We start from the raw sequence: 26,173 nt of genomic DNA on the forward strand, positions 1-26,173 counted from the left end.
ATACTGCTGCTACTGAAGAAGCCTCTATGTTCCTTTCTGCCTTTTGTGTGAGGTTAAAAGCCCAAAGCAAAAGGTTAGTGGACAAAGTAGCATTAAATTATACTATTTCTGAGGATAAAAAATAAGGGGCTTACATTCCTTTATCAGCTATGTTCTCCACATGAGGGGAAATGTTATTGTACTGCTGGAGTTGAAAATATGTAAATTTAAAAACAGTAAAGGCAGTACATAAACAACTAAGACAATGTTTTTAACAATCTCTTTTTCCTTTTAAACAAAAAAGACTAGAGAATAGACTTGTTTCATAGCCCAATGAGATTAAAAAAATAATCAAATATCTCTAGAATTTGAACGTGTTGCTTTGTAGTGCCCTAGTCTTCTGTTTGCCTTAAGCCCTGAAATTTCAGTCTGTTCAGAAATTCACCTTTTAACAGCACAGCCTGCTGCTACCTGAGCAACCTGATCTAAGTTGGCTCTGCTCTAAGCAGGGGATCGAAACAGATGACCTCCAGATGTCCTCTTCAACATAAATTATTCTGTGACTTCAGTCAACTTGAAAGGGTACTTTACAATGCATTTAGGGCATATGAATATTCTTGACAGGGACTCATAGTTCTTATATCTAAAATACTATGAACCAACATAAATCTGTTCAAAAGACTACAACCAAGCCCAAAATCACAACAAAGGCATACAAACAGCAGCAATATCACTAACTTTTAAGAGCTACTGGATGACACATGTTGGGAAAACTGCAGAAGCTTCAGCTGGGGACTCATGTCTGTTGTTCTTACATGTTTTAAGTGACATGTCTTACTTCATGAGTAGTTAACAAGCACCTATCCCCACACCTATCCTCCACAGCAATCAAAGTTTAACTTGCAGCTGAAAGTGCTCCTACACAGGTCAATCAAGTAGTAGGAAAATTCTCCACTCTTTTTTTTCCCCACAGTTAGAAGTCATGGATGCCTCCTCGAGTGTAAATGCCCAGCTCTATCCGTCCTTTTTACCTTGGGAATCAGCAAAACTTGTAATTATTTTCTTCTTAAAATCACAGAGTATCTCGAGTTGGAAAGGATCCGTCAGGTCATAAACTCCAACCCCCTGCTCCTCACAGGACCACCTAGCACTAAACCATATGACTAAGAACATGGTCCAGATGCTCCTTGAGCTCCGACAGGCTTGGTGCCATGACCACGGCTCTGGGAAGCCCACTGAAGTGACCGACCACACTCTCAGTGAAGAACCTTTTCCTGGTGTCCAACTTGAATTTCCACTGATGGGAGCTTTGTTCCATTTCCTCATGTCCTGTCGCTGGTCACCAGAGAGAAGAGATCAGCACCTCCCCCTGCACTACCCCCATTGCCATGAGGGCACCCCTCAGTCTTCTCCAAGCTGAACAAGCCAAGTGACCTCAGCTGCTCCTCCCAAGCTTTGCCCTCAAGGCCTTTCACCACCTTGGTTGCTCTCCTCTGGACGTACTCGTAAGTCTGATGTCCTTACACTGAGGTGCCCAAAACTGCACACAGTACTCGAGGTAGGGCCACACCAGTGCAGACTGGGACAGTCACCTCCCTCCACTGGCTGGTTGTGCATCCCAGGGCACAGTTGACCCTTTTGGCCGCCAGGGCACACTGTGACTCACATTCAACGTGACATCAACCCAAACCCCCAGATGTGTTTCCGCTGGGCTGCTCTCCAGCCTTTTGTCCCCCAATTTCTATGTATAACCAGTGTTTCCCCATCCCAGGTGGGGAATTCAGCACTCACTCCTGTTAAATTTCACATGGCTGCTGATTGCCCAGCTCTCTAATCTATCCAGATCTTTCTGTAAGGCCTCTCTACCCTCAAGGGAGTCCACAGCTCCTCCCAGTTTAGCATCATCAGCAAACTTATCTAATGCACATTCAAATCCTGCATCCAGATCGTTTATAAAAACACTAAAGAGCAGTGGCCCAAGAACTGAGCCCTAGGGAGCCCCACTGGTAACTGGCTGCCAGCCTGACGCAAGCCCATTTACAAGTCTTTGAGCCCAACCTGTCAGCCAATTGCTCACCCAATGTATTATGGACTTATCTAGCTGTGTGCTGGACATTTTGTCCAGAAGGATACTGTGAAAGACAGCTTTGCTAAAATGAAATCTTTAAAAACCCCAGATCTACTTCCTCTGGTCAACTAGACGTGTGACATAAAAGGAAATTAAGTTACTTAAGCTGGACTGTGTCCTTGCGAACTCACGCTAGCTATGACCAATAACTGTGCTGTCTTTAAAGTGTTTTCAGTAACTCCCATAGTAACCTTCTCCATAATTTTACACAGCACTGAAGTGAGACTGACAGGTCTGTCATTACCAGGGTCTTCCTTCTTGCCTTTCTTGAAAACTGGGACATTTGTCAGCTTCTACTAGACTAGAAGCTATCAGTGAAAAGCAAGTTCAGGATCCTTTGTGTTTAGTTCCTTTCTACTGTGGCAAAATGAAACTAAGGAAGCTTTTAAAAAATAAGCCATTTCTGAAATACAGTCTTTAAATTCTGTATACTTTTATGTTTAAAATCCAAATGTGTTTTCTCTTGAAGCAAGAGAACCGTCAATTATAGATGCAAACAAGCTGCACCGGTGGTCCCAGGCTGAATTTGGCCCCTTACACAATTTCATCACTGCTGGCACCCTCGATTCTGTGGAAAGAAAGATTTTAGAAGTGTGTGAGATGCCAAAACCTCCTCTTGCATATACCTATTACCAGCTGTTTAGATCCACAAGCTACAGCTAACTTTACACAGATCAAGATAGACATTCCTAAGGTGCTATTCAGTTCCTAACATTGAGAAAGTTGAACCATCTTATTTGAAAGTATGTGCAGTAGCTGCAGAAAAGCCATTGTCAGAAGTGTAAGTCTACCAGACATATTCAGCCTTTGGTGAAATCATGCTAAGTCATAAACTAAGTTTACAAAAACAGTTCCATTTCTAAATGGAGAAAACAAGGTGTATTTTCACATCTGCTGTTTGCACATGAACATGAACAGCTTCACATCTGTACAAAAGTCACCGCATTTATACACATACACATACCAGATATACATGCATGTATGTGTATTTCAAACTACTGTGAAGGAACTACAAATTCTTAATTTATGATCCATCACCACTGGGTGGATTCCCTAGCTTTTCCTGTGTGAGTTTCTCAAGCTTACAGCGACAAACAGAATGAGCCCCTCCTATTTTATCTACAATGAACTTGGAATCTGTGGATAACGTGAAATTCTAAACTTATTATTTCAAAAAACAAACTGACATGGTCTTGAAATCAACATAAAAGACTAGGTGCAGAATCTTGAAATTAAGTTGGAAGATCACAGCACAACATTTAACTGAAAATCTAGTTTGTGTTTACATTAGATGCAGTGTAAAAACCACTTGATTAATCAATTTTACTTCAACCATGCTATGCAGAACACAAAGTTTTGTTCCTGTCTCTGTGTGCAAATGCATCTGCATTTTAAAGTTAAAACCACTCCACAGACTGTATGGCCAAAGCCCAAACCATGCTCACGCCCACAGAGCCATGGACAACATGATAGCAAGACTTGCTTTAATACGTAAGGAAAAAGAACTAGCAACATTTGCCATGCTTTGGTCCCCCATTTTTTCTGCATTGCAACAAGTTTTTCTTTTGGTTTAAATTCTTAGTTCTTAAGGTATATTATCTACCTGAAACAGTAAGAATCCTTTAAAAATGAAGTTATGCAGTAAAAATGTCAGTTGAAAAAGCTCTCAAATGCAAGCTCTTACAACTGACTGCATTTTTTATTGCAGCAGCTAGCATTTTAATAAAGAAAAACTTTAGAAAAATATTAATATAAACATACATAGTTTATAAAGACGAAAATAGCTTTACTAACCCTTTTGTAAACATACAGCTTTCAGCAAGGGCCAGCAGAGTCATTATTCAAACTCCTCTTAACCAGGCCTGCTCATTTGCTGTGCTCTCTTAATCAGCTCCGCACTGCATATATATCTATAAATAGGTAAGTTAGTCTAGGAAAAGCCATCCTCACAGATCTGGAGTGGACTTCACACCTTTACACATGTCAAGACAAAAAGCAAACTACTATGCCAGTGCACTGCAAACTACTGCACACATGCAAGAAAGCAGCAATTTTTATGAGGGCACTCTTCTATTACAAACAAGTCTCCAGAGGTGATTTTTCCAAAGACTTATAATTTTGAATAATCAGGGGAGATTTTCACAAAAGCAACAGAACTTTACCCCTGCACAACCTTTTCCTGCAAAATACATGTTCCTATGCCAAAGGATGAGAACTAGCACTGCTCCAGAGACAGGAAAAAGAAAGTCACCAGAACTTAACAAAATTGACACATGTAATACCTAAGCTTCATTATTTAAAAGAGCTGAATTGCTGTGGCTGAAATAAAAAAATAAAACAAACTACATGGGGATAGACAAGGTGGAGATACAAATCCTCCTGTGTAATTTGATTTTCATAAAACTGAATCTAGCTTTATTCTTAACTCATGCAAATCTTGAGAACAAGTTTTTTGATAATCCACATGGTATTTCAATGTAATTATTTAAACAATAACTCTATAGCACACAGACTATGTAAAATAGTATTCTGTTCTCCACAGGGAAAAACTGAGAGACCTCACATACATTTGATATTTAATTCTAAAAGTTATTATCTGCATCAGTTTAAGAGTGCCTTCTTTAAGTTAACTTCCAACACAAAAATAGTCATTAAAAGAAATGAAGCTTGTAAGGCTCACTATCTTAAAATTTTCCTATTTCATGGCACTGAATATACATGGAACACTCTTAAGTTATATATCATATAATTATATCCACCTTCAAAGAAAGGGGACAGATATACCCTATCTCTACTGGTTTTGGAAGCCTTGTCATATTTTGAACTTTGCCAAGACCTTACACTCTTGAAATTGGTAGACTGTACAAGTACACAAAAAGCTTGAAATACTAATATTAAGCAAGTTCAGACTAAAGGCTCAGAAACAAGGAAATGAATAAGCAATCTGTTAATGTCTTGGTCTTCTGAATAAATGGATGTTATTATGTATCTACTTGGCATCGTCTAAGACATTATCATCTGGCTGTTCCACTGTTAAACCGTTCAGCTTGAACTGAAATTGGCCAGAGATGTCAGAAACTTCATGAAAAGATTCTTCAGATTCATTAACAGAAAGCAGAAATAGAAGAAGAATATTGGCCCACTATTTAACAGGAGAGGTGAACTAGCCACCAACTGAAAAGGCAGAGTTCCTCAACACCTTCTTCCCCTCTGTCTTTCCCAGCACTGCTGGGTCCCACACCACAGAAACAACTATCCATATTGCAGTAGATGCAGACCTGCTGTCAGTGAAGGAAGAGCTGGTGTGTCAACTATTACAGGAGCTTGACCTGTATAAATCAATGGGCCCAGATGCCATCCACCCAAGGGTGCTAAGAGAGCTGGCTGATGTCATTTCGAGGCCTCTCTCCATAACCTTTGAGAAGTCATGGAGATTGGGAGATGTGCCCAAAGACTGGAAGAAGGCCAATGTCACCCCTACATACAAGAAGGGTTCCAAAAAGGACCCAGGCAATTATAGGCCCATTAGTCTCACATCGATCCCTGGGAAGATTATGGAACAACTCCTCCTGAGTAATATCACCAGTAAACTGGGACACAGGATTGGAAAAAGCCAACATGGATTCACCGGGGGCAGATCATGCTTCAGAAATCTGACTGCTTTCTATGATGGAGTCACCCATTCAGTTGATGCAGGGCGAGCGGTGGACATGTCTACTTGGACTTCTCCAAGGCTTTTAACATGGTCCTCCACAGCCTCCTCCTTGAAAAACTGACAAACTACAACATAGATAAGTGGTCTGTGCGGTGGGTGGGAAACTGCCTGACGGGCCATACCAGAGGGTGGTAATAAATGGCTCATTCTCTAACTGGCAACCAGTCACAAGTGGGGTCCCTCAGGGATCAATATTGGGCCCAACACTATTTAACATCTTCATAAGTGATCTGGATGTTGGGGTCAGGAGCACCCTGATGAAGTTTGCTGATGACACCAAAACGACTGGGGTAGTTGACACTTCAGAAGGGAGAGCCACTCTCCAGGAAGACCTGGACGAGTAGGCTAGCAGGAACTGTATGAAGTTCAACACAGACAAACATAAGGTCTTGCATCTGGGAATACATAATCCAGGAATGCAGCTGAGACTGGGTTCCACCTGACTTGAGAGCAGCACTGTGGAAAGGGACCTGGAGATCTCAGTGGATGACAAGCCCAACATGAGCAAACAGTGTGCTGCAGCTGCAAAGAAAGCCAACAGGATGCTGAGTTGCATAAAAAAGGGCATCACCACCAGAGATAAAGAAGTAATTATCCCTCTCAACTTGGCACTGGTCAGACCACACCTTGAGCACTGTGTCCAGTTTTGGTCCCCGCAATACAAAAAAGATGCAGACAGGTTGGAGGGGGTCCAGAGAAGGGCCACGAAGATGATGAGAGGACTGGAAGAGCTGTTGTATGAAGAAAGGCTGAGACAACTAGGCCTGTTCAGCCTTGAGAAGAGAAGGCTTTGGGGGCACCTTATCATCGTGTACCAGTACAGAAAGGGTGGCTACCAAGAAGATGGAGACTCCCTTTTCACAAGGAGTTAAATGGAAAAGACAAGGGGCAATGGACACAAGTTGCTTCTGGAGAGATCCTGACTGAACTGCAGAAGAAATTTTTTTGCCATGAGATCAATCAGACATTGGAACAAACTCCCAGGGGAAGTGGTAAATTCCCCCGCATTGGTCAGTTTTAAGAGTCAGCTTGAGAGGGTGCTGACTCAAATAATTTAAACTATACTTTTACCTTGAGAGGTTGGACTGGATGATCCTTGTGGTCCCTTCCAATCTGGTATTCTATTATTCTATTTGAATGTAATCTCATGAGGAGGCTCTTTAAACCAAGCCACTAACTTTCTACCAAACCAGATGAGTAATCTTCACATCACTCGTTCCACCAATTCTGTTGTAAGGGTGCCAACCTTCAGCAGATGATAAACAAGGGGAGGGGGGAATTTTGCATGTGGATCAGTTACTTCACAACTGTATGGTGTCTTCCCCAAAACACCAGAACCTGTGAAACTAAACTATAACACCATTATTTTTGATGTACAGTGCTCAGGAGACTATTTATGTCATCTAGATCCTTCTAACACAGGGACCTGGGTTTAAAAATTAGCCATTCTAGAGACACTGAGAGAGGTGCTACTCGACAGCTTAACTTCAGGTAAATAAATGTGAGCTACATAAAGTATACAAGACACCCCCTGTCTACTTGGAAATGATTCTAGAGCAAATAAGCATTGGCCATGGACTGTATGAGCCCACTCTGGTCCTCTGAGGTATTCTCTCTGCATGAAAGAGCTGGAAACATATACTTCACACAGCATTTCAATGGCAATTTTGATTTAATTGTCCAAAAAGACAACTAAAAAAATCTACTATTATATTAGCACTATACTCACTCAGTGTCCTTCGAAGATAACAAAAAAATTCCAAAGGAAAAGTAGTTTATGCTGCAGAAAGACACATGCTGAGAGGAAACATCAACTTATAGATGAGTAATTACATCTATTTTCAGAATTACTTATAACTTGGGTGAAAAAATAAAATAGTTCTTAAAAAAAAAACCAACACTCCCTGAAAAAGTTCTAAAGCCAATTTTTAACTCAAACCAACTCTGTTTAAAGTTAAATTATTTGCTAGGATTCACAAACATGCTGATAGAGTTAGTTTTTAAAGCTTTAGTGTGTACCAACATAAAAGAGAAGACAACTTTTATCTTCTCTGAAACTCTTCAGTACCTGTTATTCTGCTATCCATCTAATTCACTGTGAATCACAGAACAGAAGGATGCTACAAGCAAATTATTTATTTTGAAGTGAGGAATGTATATGGTCTAGTAAGTTTATGATGACAAAAGAAGCTCTGCATCTTATCTCACAAAAAGTTCAATGTCGGGAGACTGAAATGTTTGCCAGCAGGTTCTAAATCACACGGACACCAATGAATGTAGACCTTAATTGCAAAGATTAGATGACCAGAAGTTTCCACTACCATTAATGAGCTAAACTGAAGAATATTGATCAGATGTTTTATGCCTGGCTGAACAGAGAGCTTTGGCAGTATCTCAGAAAAAAAGAGGACAGTCTATGAGCTTGGAAGAAGGGCCAGGCAATTTAGGAGGAGTACAAGAATAAAGTGAGGTCATGCAGGGAGAAAATGAGAAGGGCTAAAGACTAAGTAGAACTTAAATTGGCTAATTTTGTGAAAGATAATAAAAAATGCCTCTATAGGAATATTCATAACAAAAGGAGGGGCAAGGAGAATCTCCATCCTCTACTGGATGAAGGGCAAACCATAGTGACAAGGGATAAGGATAAGGCTGAGGTACCTAATGCTTTCTTTGCCTTTTAATAGTAAGGTCAACTGTTCTCCAGGTACCCAGTCACCTGAGCCAGAAGACAGCGATGGGGGGGCAGAACAAAGCTCCCATGATCCAAGAGGAAATGTTTAGTGACCTGCTCTGCCAGACATGTACGAGTCTATGGGGCTGGATGGGATACACCCAAGGGTATTGAGGGAGCTGGCAGAGGTGCTCACCAAGCCCCTTTCCATCATCTATCAGCAGTCCTGGCTGACTGGGGAAGTTCCACTCAATGGGAGGTTGGTAAAAGTGATGCCCTTTTACAAGAAGGGCCAGAGGGAGGTTGCGGGAAACTACAGGCCTGTCAGCCTGACCTCAGTGCTGGGAAAGGTCATGGAGCAGATCATCTTGCTATATCAATGCTACAGGCTTGGGGATGAGTGGCTGGAAAACCTCCTTGGCAGAGAGGAGATCTGGACTGGCCGACATCCTCCTGATATGAGCCAGCAGTGTGCACAGATGGCCAAGAAGGCCAATGGCATCCTGGCTTGTATCAGAAATAGCATGGCCAGCAGAACCATGGAAGTGATCCTGCCCTTGTACTTGGCACTGGTGAGATTGGATATGAGGAAAAATTTCTTCATGGAAAGGGTTATCAGGCACTGGAACAGGCTGCCCAGGGAAGTGGTTAAGTCACCATCCCTGTAGGTATTTAAAAGATGGGTAGATGTGCTGCTTCGAGACATGGTCTAATAGTGGGTAGGTTATGGTTCAACGTAATCTTAAAGGTCTTTTCTAACCAATTGATTATATGATTCTACTATTAACCCTACATAGCTTTCAGGAAATGGCCTTAATTTTGAAAATATTCTTCTCTATGTATGACCTCAGGTACTGTTTTCACCTAATTCACTGACCAATCTGCTTTCATTATCAGTGACTAATAGTGTTCAGGTTTTACTAGAAATAGATTCACACTTTCTCTGATAAAATAAGATTTAATTAAAATAGTTTATAAAAATATAGAAGTTTTTAGGCAAGAGTCCAATCTTAGGAAACTGCATGAGAAATATGTTGTTTTGATTACTTCAGATGACCATTTTTAAAATCTTTTCCTATTAGCCAGTCCAGCTGATATGTGAGAAACGCCTCATATGTATTTACAAGATTAATCCTTTAAAAGTCCAAAATGAAACTCACTGGAATTAAATAAAATTTTAACAGATTTTGGATTGTAATTTACTGCATGTAACTTTCTAATGGCTACTACACAAAAATTTATAAAATGTTTGCTTAAACAAACAAAAGAAGTTTCTCTTACAAAAAATACAGAATTTCCATGGTATTTTATCCCACTTACAAAATGGGATTTATCAGCCTTAGACAGAATTTCCTGAACTGAAAGCATTTCCAGACCAACCATTATGCAGTGAAACCATACACCTTTGGAAATACTACTAATTAAGAAATGAACTTCAGACTGTTCCAATCCATTTAATGAAAAACAAAAACCACCCTACATACAGCCCTTAGGCGCTAAACAAGTAACTTATCAGTGGGATTTTAACTAAAACATATTTATATAAGATGAGGACCCTGATAAGAGGAACAATTTTAAACTCCATTATGCAACCAATGAAATTACCTGCAATTCCAAATGTCCAAAAAAACCCAAAGCAAGTATTTTCCCAGAATTTTGATCCATAGGATATAAACTATCATTACTCATAACTGCATAACTTTAATACAGAATCAGATCATGGCAATTTAATTTTCTTTTCTTAGACAGAATACATATTTTATCTTTGTAAGCAAATGTGCCAAAATAAATTTTTGTCTACCCCACTTGACCTTCTCATTATCAAACAAAAACACTTGAGTTTAGCTTACTAAGTTTATTGTACTTCCCATTATTACTAGACTAACCAGAGAATTCTGGTCATTCAAATAAGATGCATATCTCATGAGAAAATAGTCCTTAAAATTGAGTTATAGGTTAAAATAACCATTGAATACTTGAAAGGAAAGGATTTCATCTTCATATAATAAAAGACATAATCAATTCTTCATGGGAGAAGACAAGAAAGGAAATTGCCAAAGTGAAAGCTACTTGTAAAACAAAGTCATCACAATGGAAGTGTTTGCTCAACAATCTGTATAAGACCCAAAGCCATGGCAAGTTTCCTACCAGTTTTAAAGAGAGCAAATTCCTATCTTCTTCTCCATCTGATACCAAGCTGAGCTGATGGAATATTAAAATGACCAGTCTCCCATCATTTCTATCCTGCCACAAGTTACTTACCCCTCAGATCTGCTAACTGGGCTGCTCAAAAGTATTATCCAACATAACCCAGTCAAAGTGAGCCAAGATCTGTCTCATTTTAATAGAGTTAGGGAACAAGTCCTAAGGAAAACTTATCCTTATATATTAAGTTGTGCACTATACAGGTGAGAAGTGAAATACTAAGTGTTCTGGAACAAGAGAAGCAAATAGATGGACCAAAACTACTGCCTTTCCATGCTAAGCTAAGAACAGTGCAACTGACTAGCAAAAGCCCTTGTCCTTTGAAAAGGCTGTCCCTTCCTTTTTTTCTCATGTTGGAAGTCCAAGCCATACTACATCACTAGCAAATTCAGTTGTTTCATCTCAATATATTTTGCATTCCCTACCCTATAAAGCAGTATGATTCAACAAGTTAAAATTCACGGTGGCCCTTTTGGGGAGTAATAACTTTGAACCCCAAAGCAGCTCCTACACTCTACAGCATGCAGCTTGTTTTAAGAAGTAAATCTAGAAACAGAGCAAAAGGACAAGCCTAAGACTTTGCAATTAAACAAAGATTTTTAAGTTATCCCCTAGATAAGGGTGAAACATTAGTAATTATTTTCAAGTATGCTTTGTCAAATAGTCTTCAAATCTGTGAAGACAGATGCAGTGTTGAAGCTTAGGTCCTAAAGAATGCTTATACAAACATTTTGATAGTAGCCTTGGCTGTTCTATCTTAACACTCTCAGCAGTTTTCAAAGCTGCAGACTGATCAGTGGTAAGTGTATTTATTACACATAAAATGTTTAACACATTGATGCAGAAGGTGGTAACACTAATAATATTTATCCAAAAGATTTCTTCAATGTTTTATATGTAACAAGTTTAATTGTTGTATTTCTTCCAATACATTATTCACAAAATCTACAAATTCTGCATAACAGCAAGCCAATATAACTACACTTACACTGAACTGCATAAGTCCAGATTCTGCTCTCAGCTATGTTTTCATATGCACAGTATTGCTGACACTTAAAACATTCAAGAGAAGTAAAATTATAGCTTCAGTTCTCCAGTTATCAACCAAGCTACTTCAGGCCTTAACAGAGCTCAGACAAACTGCAAGGTTGTATTCACTTAAAGTGTAATCAGCTTAGGCTGAGAGGCTGTCGACCTACAGTGAGCAGACAGTATGTAACCTCAAGATTAGTTTTTACAAATCCAGAAGAAATGCCATCTTATCCCAGTTTTACAGACAGCAGAGCTGTCCTTCACAGCCTGTCCAAGCAGGCTGGAGATACTAATTCTCATACTCTCCTGAGAACCCACTACCATGGAAAAAAATCTAAGGAGCAAATATGTGAACTGTAGTAGGTGACTAGGCTCTAATGCTTATGGGACATAAACTTCATTAGTCGAATGAAAACAGAATAACCTAGGCTGAAGGGACTTGCCAGCTAAAGACAAGCAGAATGGCATCATGGGAGGAAGATCAACTGATTGCTCTGTGGGCAGCAAAACTGACTGCTGGCCATCACCAGCAGTACTATTCCAGACCTTGCTCAAACCTCTTCTTCTGTCAAGCTATCAAGCCTTTATGCAGTTCTGGGCCAAACTAAAGGAACACTTGCCAGAAGGCAATGGTCTTGAAGAAGAAGTCGTATACTGATAGCTACCACCTACACAGACATAGAAACGAGGCCGCTAATGGGAGGGAGACAAGATAGCAGCTATTCCAGATGTGAACCTGGATAACAGAACGGAATTGGTTAACATACAAAAAGTGAAAGGTAGCTGAGATGAAAGTGAACAGAAGCATTCATTAAGATTTGCCAAATTTCAAAAGCCCCTAGAAGTAGTATCTAGGGCATAATGGATGTCCTAAAGGAGAGAAAACTCTTCCAAACAGCAATGCTTGCCAATATCAGATAAAAGTTATGCAAAACTACTATCTACACCACTTATCCTTCACAAATCATATTTTGCATGCTTGAAACTATGAATCATATTTGCAAATCTAATTAAGCATATTGTCAACTGTTCATTAAAAGAGGCAGCTGAGCTACCATTGTCAAGCATTCAATAATTTTAAACCTGAAAAGAATAATTTCAAGAATGTATTCACTTTTCCTTTCTGAACACTCCCTATGACCATCATTTAATTTAATTCATACCACAAATGGCAGAAATCTATTTGTTTCATTAAGACAAAGAGAACATTTACTAAGTACATGATTAAAAAAATTTAACATCTGACAAAAGTCTAAGGATTAAATTGTGCCTTAAATGCAAAATTTTTATTGCTGAACACTTGAAGCTACTTTACTGAAATAACTTCATCTCTTTAATTGGAGACAAATCTACAACAAAGCACAATTTATCTCTAAATAACTTATTACAGAGGTCACTTGGTGATGGCAGTCCATATTCTCTAAGGTAAGTTTTAAAGAGTATGAACATTAACTTAACTTACTAGAGGGTGAGAGAGAAAAGACTTGCAGAAGGAATTTTCTACAGTAAACGAGCTGTTAAGCAGCCACAGCTCTAGCTGCAATGACAAATCACAAAGTTCAGGACTGCTAAATTTCAAGTTTGGCTGCAATTCTACTTCTAAAAGGAAAAAAAAAATATATGAGAGGAGGGACATAGAACACCTGTTGCTGGAACATTTAATAAGCTCTCTTGCTTATTCATACAGCACTACCTATCACAACTGTGATAAGACAACATCCAAATAACGAAAACAATATTATCCGTTTCCTCTTCCTCCTTTGTTTTAATATAGAAGTCAACTGATATTTTGGAATTATATAAACAAGGCGTTATGTTTTAAAACACAGGGTATTTTTTTAGGTCCCTCTGTACAGGTGTATTTCCACAGAGGAGAATAATTTTTAAAGTCTCTCATTTTGAAAATGTTCTTTCACTTTTAGGAAATGCATTACTGTTGGCATTTCCATTACTATAAACTTCAAAGCAGTTCCATAGACATGCTCAAAATACTGCTGATAAATTGACCAAATAAGCCGGAATAACAGGGTAAAGGCATTATAAAAAAGAAAATCACGTTGATCACACACTGTATCTGAGCCTTATCAAAACTGCCAAAGAGTACATGCAAATTAAAAGGGATTGATCTTTCAGGAATAGCTGTGGGATATTTAAAGTTCTGGCCAACATACAGCCATAAAAAAAGAAGACAGCCTGCATACAAAGAAAGTTTAAATCAAGTTATTATCAGTACTGAAAAGAGCTTTGCACTTAGGCTTTAAAAGCAGTGAAAGGTTGGTATGAATTAACAACAGCCAAATTAGTGAAAATTGAAGTAATTTTCTCTCACCCTAACGTGTGTTACTGGGGAAAAGAGACCAACCCCCACCCAGCTACAACCTACTTTCAGGCAGTTGTAGAGGGTGATAATGTCTCCCCTTAGCCTCCACTTCTCCAAACTACGCAACCCCAGTTCCTTCAGCCACTCCTCATAAGACTTGTGCTCCAGACCCCACATCAGCCTCATTGCCTTTCTCTGGACATGCTCCAGTGCCTCAAAGTCCTTCTTGTACAGGGGAAGGATCACTTCCTTGGTCTTGCTGGCCACACTTTCTGATACAAGCCAGGATCCCATTGGCCATCTTGGCCACCTGGGAACACTGCTGGCTTGTATTCAGTTGGCTGTCCACCAGGACCCTCAAATCCCCTCTGTGCCAAGCAGCTTTCCAGCCACTCTTCTCCAAGCCTGTTAGTGCTGCATGGGGTTCTTGTGACACAAGCACAGGACCCGGCACTTGGCCTTGTTGAACCTCATACAATTGGCTGCAGCCCATCAATCCAGCCTATCCAGGTCCCTCTGCAGAGCCTTCCTACCCTCAGGCAGATCAACACTCCTGCCCAACTTGGTGTCATCTGCAAATTTACTGAGAGTGCACTCAATCCTCTTGTCCAAGTTGTTGATAAAGATGTTTAATAGAACTGGCCCTAACACTGAGCCCTGGGGAAGACCACTTGTGACCGGTCTCCAACTGGATTTAACTCCATTCACCACCCTTTAGGTCCAGCCACCCAGCCAGCTTTTTAACCAGCAAAAAGTACACCTGTCCAGGCCGTGGACAGCCAGTTTCTTCAGCAGAATGCTGTGGGAAATGGTGTCAAAGGCTTTACTGAAGTCCAGGTATACTACATCTGCAGCCTTCCCTTATCTAGCAGATTGTCATAGAAGGAGATCTGGTTAGTCAAGTAGGATCTGCCTTTCATAAACCCACATTGACTGGGCCTGACCTTCTGGTTGTCCTGGACATGCTGTGTGGTGGCATTCAAGATGTGTTGTTAGCATTCACAATGATCTGCGATGATTGCTTACAGAACTGACAAATTTCTTCTTTCCTTCTGCAACTAGAATTTAACAAACTCTGCACAATGTACAAAAGCCCATGAAAAATTACTATTCTTCTCTAATTCAAGAATAATAAAACTGTTTAAAAATCAAGTAAGTTTTTTTTAGAAATACTATTATAACACGAAAAGTAGTAGAACGTTATTATACATTTTAGCAAGCCATGATCTGGAATATTTTCAAGAAAAACAAAACGAATTGAGTTACTGTAAGTCGTATGTATTCACTAACAATCACATAAGAGTAGACACTAACTTATACAAGTTAACAAGAGGCATTTTGAGACTTGTTCTGTAACTGCTGGGTCTAGGGTCTGGCTTATTCCAGTGTGCAAGCTGACCAGCTTCCACTGCTCTCATACAGGGGTCAGAAGGAACTGTGCCTTCTTATGTAGTCTTTTCTGAGTTCAACATTGTGTCCTAGAACAGTCATACAAAACACACTGAGGCTCCCTGCTGGTAACCCATATGTCTGCAGTCTGAAGTAATACATTTACAAATAGCCTAATAGTCCCAAATTAGAATCCATTATAGCCAAAATCTCCTTATAGAATTAATTTTTTTTAAAATGTAGAGCAAGTCTCAATGTCATTAGTAAATCACAAGAAACTTTCAAAATATTTATTTTATGGTAGCAATTCTAAAAGCCTTCATTTTAATTACTACTAAAGCCTTAATCACCTTGAATCAAAAGAAACTGAGTGCAAAGAAAGCACTATCCCCAAGTAAGAATTTGAGCTATAACACATTAACAAAAAGAAAAATAAATCTATTTTAAATATTTCTAAAGCATTCATTTAAAACATATTTAAAATGTGCTATTTTCCTTTGATTTCACAAGTCTACTTGCAGAAGTTTGCTTTTAAACATCTTTATACATCATGAAAATACCTCCTTTCAACATACCAACCAGAAAATACAGCCTCTTTCCTTAATTTTTGAACTGTATGCAAATGACAATCATTCCACCAGAGACAGAACGTAAATGCTACTGCTGTCAGACACAATCCACAATTTGTAAACACTTCTAACATTTAGTTTATGAATTACTCATTTATCTAGAGTTGGTGCAAATATTATCTAGAAGCACAGTGTTTAGTGTTTAAGAGTATATTAACATCCCTCAGGTGCTCTCCTGTGCCCTCTTTTTCTTCAGGCTCAGACATTACCATTCACCATGCCACAAGGAGAATGACATGTGCTTCAACTGTTGCTTTCATCAGCTTTCAAACTCATACACAATAAACTGAAAATCCTTATGCCTTTTCTTGCAAGCACCTTTAAAAACAAGTGTTGGTTCTAGCAACCAGACCTTCTAGTACACAGAAGCTCTCCACAAGAAATAATAATCAAATGAGTGGCGCAGTCTCTGTTTAAGAGCTAATACTGCATTTAGAAGCCTTGCTTTAGTGTTCCATGTGATGACCTCCCCTCTTACTTTGGTAAGAAAAATACTCTGAGATTACTGTAACAAAGCAAACTTACAGCAGCTATTTTTCCTAATTCAAAAATTAGTATCACCATTTATTTTATCACCAAACACAGCACAACCAGCCAGTCAAAGGAGAGAAGCGTCCCGCTGTATTTGGCATTGATGTGGCATCACCTAGAGAGCTGTGTGCAGTTCCGGGCCCTACTGTTTAAGAAGGATGTGAAAGTCCTTGAATGTGCCCATAGGAGGGCACCAAAGCTGGAGGAAGGGCTGGAAGGCATGAACTGTGAGAAGCAGCTGAGGACCCTGGGTTAGTCTGGTTTGGAGAAAAGGAGACTGAGGTGCAACCCCATTGCTCTCTGCAGCTTTCTGAGGGGGCTAAGTGGAGAGAGAGATACTGAGCTCTTCTCCCTGGGATACAGCAACAGGATGCATGGGAATGGTTCAAAGCTCCGTGAGAGGACGTTCAGACATTAGGAAGCATTTCTTTACCGAGAGGGTGGTCAGACACTGGAAGAGGCTTCTGAGAGAGGTGGTCAGTACCCCAAGCCTGTCAGTGTTTAAGAGGCATTTGGACAGTGCCCTTAACAACATATTTGAACTTATGGCCAGCCCTGAAGTGGTCAGGCAGTTGGACTAGGTGATCGTTGCAGGTTTCTTCCAACTGGAACTATTCTATTCTAGTTTACAGCTCCAGTCTTAAGATGAATTACTGATTAAACTTTGGAGACTTTATAGTTTCTGTTATTATTAAATTTCACAGATGGAATACTGTCTTTAACATTTAAGTCCTGTGTTGCACGTTTAACAATCCAAATTGTTTCTTTTCACATGACATGTCCAAATCCTGGAAAGACCTGTCACTAGCATGAAACAAAATGAAATGGGTTTAAAATACTTTTCCTGTAATGTCAGCCATGTAGTGTCTCTGAAAATGCAATTATGTAGCCATTTATAGTAGTGTTTGTAGTGTAAAGTCTGGACTTTACTCACTTGACCAGACCGTTTTAATTCACAGCAGTTCAAAAATGACGGATGCACTGAAGCCATATTTGGTATATTAGTTAGGCACCTGCTTAGACATGACAAAATTAGACAATCTTCATAATTTATTTTGGTTTTTAATAATTTAATTTGTTTTTCACTATCTACAAATGATTAAACCTAATTAAGCAGCTTACTAATGCCTAAGTACATGCAAAAAAGCAACAAACTTTTAAAAGTATCTATTGTAACACTTAATAAATATTTCTACTATGGAAGTAAAACCTTTCTGTCTACAAACTGAAAAACATATAGTTGGCTTAACTTGTATGTATTTTTACAACTGAACTGCTCTACAAAGCATATTGTAGTATTCAGGTTTTTTTTAATTATGCCACAGTCTTATCAGAAATTGTGAATTTTCCCATTAAAATAATTTTTTTTCCATGTACCTGTGTGTTAAACCAGCAAGTAGGTCCCTTCCTGGAAAAAAAACCCTTTAAAGTAACTGGTAATCAGAGTCTTCTGTTTACCACTGACCACACTACAGATACACCAATGAGGCAATCTAGTCTTTCAACTCACTATCACTCTGGAGTAAAGGAGACTGCATATTTGAAACATCAGTTCAAAAACCATTCATGATCTTCCTACTGACAGTTGCAGTAATTATATTAATTAATGCAATTGCCACAGTGACATTTTGCAGTTTGATTCTAACCACAAAGATCAAGACTGACATCACAAAATCATTTCTAACAGTCTCTTTGATGCTTGTCAAACAACATCTATCAGTATTCAGTTAAACTTAACATAAAACTTGCAACTTCCAATTGAAATATTGTGTCTTCCCAGCTGATTAGGTGAGTCTCTACAGTGAAATGAATCTGCTCTGAAGATATACTGGGTAAAGTTAAATATATTTAAGAATTTTTGTAAAAACCAACAACTTTCATGGAATATCGCCAAAAGTAATTTTAAATTACAAACCTACAATAATACAGACAAAATACATCTACAGCACAAACAAATAACATTTTTGCTTCCAAATCTCACCTAATATTATCCAGAGCACTTGCTCACTATTTAAAAGGATTATATTTAGAGCAAACTAGGGCACATTAAAACACTAAAGCCAAACAAGCCTCACAAGAAGCTTAAAGACAGACCTCAATACTCACCCATCATTAGAACATGTCAAAAACTCTTCCTTTATTTTTGGATGCCAACAGCCTGAATTGAGCATTGCTGTGTGACCCTAAGAAAATAAATACAAAGAGGTCTTACAAGATTTTCTAAGATGTCTTACAAGGTTTTTATATATTTTATTCCAAATTCTTCAAGTGGAATAACATGAAATTCGAGGGCAGAATCAGAACCTTCTGATGACAGCAATGGCTAACTGATATCACAATAATTTAACAAATTTTATGCACTCTCATCCATTTTATTCTTGCTTGTTTCATTTTCAAATTATGAAATGCTGCCATTCTTCTAATTATATTTCTTTTCTTCCAGAAAATGGCATGGAATCATACTTCCCATTTTTCTCTTGGGAGAATCGTAAGGCAGAGAAAGGATAAAACAATAGGCCTCAATATCGTGTCACGCAAATTGTTCCAAGCTACCCAAAAAGAACAGAAATGGGAAGTGCTGGGGTGACACAACATACATACTCAGTGCCAAACTACACTAGCCAAAAACCTTGTTGGAGAAAACTGAGGAAACAGAATTCCAGAGTCCAGACCAATTTAACATCAGGTGAGTTTTTTTGTAAAAGATTTTAAGTTGCAAATTGAGAAGTCAGCCCTGTTTCTTTATGATGGAAAAAACACAAGGTAAGGATTTTATCCAAAGTAAGCAATTGCCATTATAGTGACTATGAATATAAAATGTCTTTGTCCAGCTGGCTTTACTTCTTTGAAGTACAGGCACATGCTCATTTACTACATTCAAAGAGAAATTTGGAAGCTACTCCTGCAACGTTGGAATTATTTTGGTTTGCTTTAAGCACAAATATGGAGAGAAATACTGAAAAGTTAATGGGGCAATATAACAAATATTTTAGCATTTTGACTGTTGGACCACAATACTCTGGAATTCCAGAAGTTTACAAGAGAAAGAAAATCTGAATTATTTTTAAGTAAACAAGAACTAAAGCAGATGTTACTATTTCATGGTTTTATATACGTATCACTTGCCAAAAGAAATAGTCATCTGACAAGAACAGGTTTAGGCAAAGCAGCATTTAGCCTAGTTATCTGGCAACATGCTTTACAAGCAATAAATAAATGAACTTTATTATCAGTTTGAGCAGTAGATTTTATCACTACTTTTTAGACTTAAGCTATTTAAAAAACTGACCTGAATTTAAATCACCTATGTAAACAGAATCCTTGTCTGATATAGTTCGTGGAAATAGGAAGGCAAAGTGGTCAAAACCCAAGCAACTGCTGTTAAAATACTTCAAAACTATGCATCAGCCCTTCCCTATTTGCGTTTTTAAGTACCACTGCAAAGGTACACACTGTTACTTACTAATCTTACACTCACAGCATGTGAGTAACAGTAACAACAACCTCCAACCCCTGCACTGAAAGAAGTAAATTGTATCAGCAAAAGAACAGAGTAGAAGAAAGCAAGAGACTAGGTCAGATGAATAGTTTCTAAGGATTTTTTTTTCTTTTGGTTGGTTGGACAAGGGTATAGGCGAAGCTGACAATTTTTACAAGATACACTTTTAAATAGATGAATTTTTCATAGCGTCAAAGAAACAGTGGTTTGAAGAAAACTTCAAGTTCACCCAGGTCAACCTCCCACTCAAAGCCAGATTACAGCCAACACCAGATCAAGTCAGCCATGGCTTTTTCTAGCTGAGTCTTGAAAACCTCCGTAAATGGAAGTTCCACGATTTTCAGCATGTATCAATACACAGGAATATTGCATCCCAGAGAGGCTTTGCATTCTTCTCTACTGAACTTTATGAGGTTTCTTGTTAACAGCAAAAATATACTATGGAGTATGTCTTCTGGCATTCAATTAATTCCAGACTTTACCTTTGTGTTTGTCATATCCACAATATATTGGTCTCCTTTTATGCACTCCATCACTGGGAAGCCATCTCTGTCAAGAACTTTTGCCTGAGAGTTACCAGAGACAACGAGAATGACATCTCCTGTGCTGCTATATTGTAGAGATTTGATTTGATGACTAAAGAGAAAAAAAGAGAAAGAAAGAAAACACTTCCATTAACTTCAGTTCCTATAAGAATACACTAAAACAAAAGCATCAATGGTGCAAAAACATATTGCATAAGTAGACCCATGTACAATCCTACACCAAAAAGGTGGGAAAAAAAAATCTGAGATTAATGGATTCTTATTCCTCTATATGTGCGCTCATGTTACATTTCCTTCTTCAACCACCCAGCACATAAAACAGTATTATTTACAAAGCTGGCACCTAAAATGTTATTTCTGGCTCTTATAACTCCAAGCGAAAAGCAGTGTGTCAGATTCAGCTTTTCAGAAGTGAAAGTTCTTTTTCATCTTCTCAAAAGCAACATGTGGATTTTACAATAATCTATAAATTCCTGTGAAAGGATGTTGTAGTCCTACATAAAACTTCACTGTACATTGTACACCAGGAAGTCAATTGTATGTCAGCATTCTTTCATCTTTTTCTATGTCCAGGGCTACAGTTTCATCAGAATCTTAGATATAGTTAAACATACCATCAACTCAGGAAAAATAACCATAGATATAATCTGCCTAGTCTACTATTTGGTATAAAGGTTTTCTTAAATACATCTTCTACTGATTAGGAAAACTTGGGAAAGAAATCATGGAATAATGCCAAGACAAGAATTTAAAGACGTTAACTTCAAGTGGGAAGATGGCAGACGAGCGAGATGTCCATTTTCACATGAGCAAAGCTCATGGCAGTTGCTGTCTGAGGCAGATAGCCCTTTGATCCACTACCAGGCCAATACAAGGATGCCACAGAATGCAAAGCAGTCTATCTACTTCACACCTGCCACAGTGTATATCCTGGCACATAACCAGAATATGCAGAATAACTGTACTTTATATTAATGCTCCAACTCTGCAACTAAATTAACCCCAAATTAAGGACTGGAATGTATTTGCCAGCTACCCTTGGATTCCCACAGCATGGAAACTGTCCTCAAAAGAGTATCTTCCTTTTGGCAAAGAACATAACCATGTGCATTCAAATCCCAGGAACTGTAAATTTAAAATTAACACACAGATGACCAACAAAATTGCAACTTGAAACAATGACTTAACATTTCACATTGTTGTGGTTTATACAGTTGCTTTATCACCCTAAGCCTCCTCCCCACCTGAGGAGGGGGATCAGGAAAAGGAAATTAAACCAATATTAATAACAATATTAATACAAAGTATACAGTTATACTCAGCCAATATTGTGGTGGAGTAGGCCTCAGCATTAGAACAGTAAACAGGTCCCTTTTGAGATGACAGCCACAGAAAAGGGAAAGAAGAAGAAGGAGCAAGAGGAAGGCAAGAGGGCCATCCCCAGCAAACTCTTAAATTTATAGTGAATGTGACCTTTATGGTATGGAATAATTATTAATTGGTCAGCCTGGGTCATCTGCCCTGGCTTTCATTCCCCCCAGCCTCTGCACCTGTTTATCTCAAGACTGCTGAAGACCTTGAGCACTATTGCAACCTCCGTACCTGCATTAGCTGAAAAAATACTTACTTTGTTCCGATAAAACAAGAGTGTGATAGTCCTTACAAAATCAGTTTCCTCAACTGAAAAATGACTCTAAAGTTCTGTACCAGTAAACCAGGACACACATCTTATATGGTACTGACTTCATTACTGTCTCAGCAGTAGCTATTATCTGTTAAACCTGTCCTCAAACTATGAGTTACTACACAAAACACATAAAACATCATAATACATATTCCGAAAGTTCTGCACCGACTATAGTAATGTAAACTAAGCATAAGTTTCTCATTCAAAAAATGTTTGGCAAATCTTATTACATTATGATTCAAAAGCCAAAAATTGCTTCAAGCACCCTATTATGTAATACAGACTAGCAGCCAAATTGGCTGAAGTATTATAAACTCTGATTTTTAGTAGAAAGGAGACACTCAAATCTGGGAATTTCCGAAACAGATCACAGGCAATGTCTGAAAAAGCATCATGAGCCTCAAGAGCAAAAATGGATATTTGCTCAGAAGCAGGGAAAAGAAGGCCAGCTGCATTAAGCTCTGTGGAAACACTGAAAAAAATAAAAAGAAACCCACAAGTCAAACAGTATCTAAACTCTAGTAGATTCTCTGCAGACAGTTGACAAATATATACTAAAGAATGCATCAAATACAGCTTCAGAACAACAATGAATTCTTAAGAATTCCACAGACTCATGTTTTGCACTTTTTGCTGTTGAAAGGTGAGAACCAAAACCAAACATTTAAAAACTACATTAAAAGATTATCTTTGTCTGATGCATGCCTCATACATGAAGAGGATTTGGCCACCAGATACGATCAAACAATTGCCCAGAAGTAAGATGTGATTTCTCAGAGAATTCACAGTATGTAAGGGCCCAGAGTCTTCCAAGACAGTTGTTTAAGACACCGAAGTAATGAAATTAAAACTACAGACGTGAATACTGCTAAAGTGGCACTGTTCATAATTTGACCAATACTGTCTCATTGCTTCTTTGTGGTTCTGTATTGGTGCGCTTGAACAAACTTTGTTTTCTTGAAGCTTCTTCTAACAAGGAAAAGCACCTAATTTTACAGCACCTTGCACAATGGCAACATTAATAATTCATCAAATCAGTTGTGAAAAAAAAACTGCGTGAGAGAAAAGATTTCCACAACCTTTATCTGAAAGAAAAAAAAAAACAAAACACAACAAACAAACCACAAAACTCAAACCTTTGTGACTGTGGAACACTACTTTTATAATTGTGTCCAGAATTTGGTTCTATGAGCAGAGTATTTGCACAGCCCCACAAGTTACTGCTTTTCAGATGTTTATTGGAGTACGAGCAAGAATGAGGCTCTGCAGAGGCAGTTCTTACAGAAAACATTTTTGGTTCTTATTAATGTTGAAGCAAAGGTCTTGGGAAACTTACAAAAACAGTTCCCTTTAATAGCATTAATCCAAGACATTTTGGTTTAAAGCTGCCAAATGTACTTGATACTTTCTGCTAGGACCTGCAGAACTGAGGTACACGGGTAGAATCGTGACACATAACACAGCTTTGTCTTACTCTTGTCTTCACCTTTAACTCTGAGGTGTGGTTTGAAGGTACTAGTCTCTTGTCCGATGCTTTTTTTTCTTCTTACATCCCAAATCCAAGGAGAAATTAACAGAGTAACCTGATATTATGTTACAAAATGGAGCCTGGACAATATAGAACTGTCCTCATGTTTTTTATTCTTAAAACTAAATCAAATTTATGGCTCCAGAACTGGACTTTTGCTACACCTAAAGCTTCCACATCAGAACTCCTCAGAATTCTTTGAAATTAAGGTCTCTGAATGCTAATAATACTTGCAACAAATTCCATAGTGAAAGCACAATGTGAGAATATATTACACCTAGGCATAGGTTATATACTATTCCACACAACGCGCACCAGCTTGCCTCAATGTCAGCATGAAATACCTTTTTCTTGAGTTTGGATCTTTTTACCAGACAGAGCTATAGTTCCAGTTTTATGTTTACAAAAAGATACAGAATGGGTATTTAAACAATATATTTTTAAAAGCCCAAAATTAATTAGTACATGAGACACCAGTTGATTCTACTTTTACTATTACTTTATATTTATATTTTTATGTATTTCATTTCTACTTCAATATAATCAAACAAGAAAGTACATTTCACCAAGAACATTCATATAGAAATACTTATGAGACACTTATAATACACTAAATGAACAGTGTCAGGGATAACAAGCACTTCTAGCTTGTATTTTATCATTATTTTTTGCTAAAAGGAGGTTACGAATGTACTCGCAAGCTGTTCTCCTTGAAATGGGGCATTAACATATGCTGCACTTACAGGTTTTATGCTATATTTATATTTTATACCATTATTACCAAGTACTACTAAATTTGAATGTAGTCCACTCAGTTTGGAAATGCTTGAGTTAAAGTAATCTCCTACTGTGGGAATAAAGACTCTCAGCTCGCTCTTAGTGCTCAGTTACAACAGAGACGAAAATACTATTTGTATCCTGCTAACTAACTGCATAAGTGAAACTTATGCCAGAAAAGTCTGAATGTGACTTAATGTTTGTAGCATTTCCTTTATTTCTTCATTTATTCTAAAGTAGCATGTTTACTAAGTTATGTTTTCAAAGTAAATGTGCCATTCATCAGTTTATTGTAACAAGGTAAGTCTGTCAAAGAGATCTGAACTGCATAACAAATCAAAGCACACACTGGATTTTCTTGATTTTTCACCATTTAGAACATCAGTATATCCCTTTGTATTTGGCTCCTTTTTAGGCTAACAGCCCCAATTTTTTCTCATCTGTCATTATCTATATTCTTGGCACATCTATAATTAGTCACACACATTCTAACTTTCCAAATTGACCAGAATTCAGCTGCAGCTTTATAAAGACAATACTGATTTAAAATAGACATTCCAAGGACTACTTGCTGTGCATAATAAATTTCAATCCCCTTTTTAAGCAGACCAAAATATCTTGAAGTGCACCACATTAGTTAAGATACTAGAAAGCACCTTGCTAGAACAACTGTATTATTAATTTACAAATATGTTTATCTGACAGTTCACCGTGCATGAGACATGCGCTTCTTTTGAAGAAGTTCTGTACTCCAATTCTCTGGAAAAAGTAAATTAACTCTGTACGTGTACCTGCTGAATTACAAATGAACAGTATGGCTAGCATGGAAATCACTCTCTAAAAAATGCCTCCTGTATTTTTTTTAAATTTACACACATAAAAATATATACGTAAGTAAATCTACAGCTATTTTTTTTCTTTAGAACACACAATAAACTTATAGCTACCTAGTGTACATTAAGAAAAAAGTATAAATTATCAGTGCAATGCAAAAGGACCAGTGCTTCCAGAAACAAAGTTGAACGAAAATAAGACAGCCCCCCACTCAGAAACCCCGGCAGCAACTACAGAGATTCTCCACAGAGAGATCAACTTTATTCTTCATTAATTTTATATAAGCAGAGTACATATGTAAAGTGTATTTAATTAATTTCAATTACTATTAAGAAAGTCAACCTGTCACTTTGAAAAGTTCATAATCTACTGACCAATACACTATTAACATTTTTATTTGCAAATTCAACTGCAGCATTTTAAAAGGGGAAAATACACAAGCCATTGGAAGAAGCATGGAAAAGACATAGGCAGACAAATTCCTAGGTTCACATTCCATTTACCCCAAAGAGTATGATGGGATATAAAAGTCTTTTAGACAAGCTATCTTACAAGGCTATTAGGAGCTTAAAGTAGGTCTTAGGTGAAAAAGGCAGTTTTCATACCCACCATTCACAAGGCTGGAGTGAACGAAAAGCTTGGAGAGAAGCATCCATTCCAGCAAAATCCCAAAATTTAACATCGTAGTCATATCCACCAGTTAT

General features: G+C 38.1%; 1 protein-coding gene across 1 annotated transcript in view; it reads right to left on the reverse strand.

The window, feature by feature from the left end:
* LOC104536767 (WD repeat-containing protein 70-like) overlaps positions 1-26,170 on the reverse strand; it is a gene marked incomplete at both ends in the record, with an annotated part of 65,010 nt that extends 38,840 nt beyond the window's left edge. The window contains 3 exons of the mRNA XM_010179484.1: positions 18,706-18,782; positions 20,581-20,734; positions 26,079-26,170. Of these exons, the coding sequence (XP_010177786.1) occupies positions 18,706-18,782; positions 20,581-20,734; positions 26,079-26,170 (323 nt within the window). The remainder of the gene's footprint in view (positions 1-18,705; positions 18,783-20,580; positions 20,735-26,078) is intronic.
* Positions 26,171-26,173: the final 3 nt, after the last annotated feature.

The sequence above is a fragment of the Mesitornis unicolor genome, unplaced genomic scaffold, assembly GCF_000695765.1.
Source record: "Mesitornis unicolor isolate BGI_N332 unplaced genomic scaffold, ASM69576v1 scaffold9402, whole genome shotgun sequence".
NCBI lineage: Eukaryota > Metazoa > Chordata > Aves > Mesitornithiformes > Mesitornithidae > Mesitornis > Mesitornis unicolor.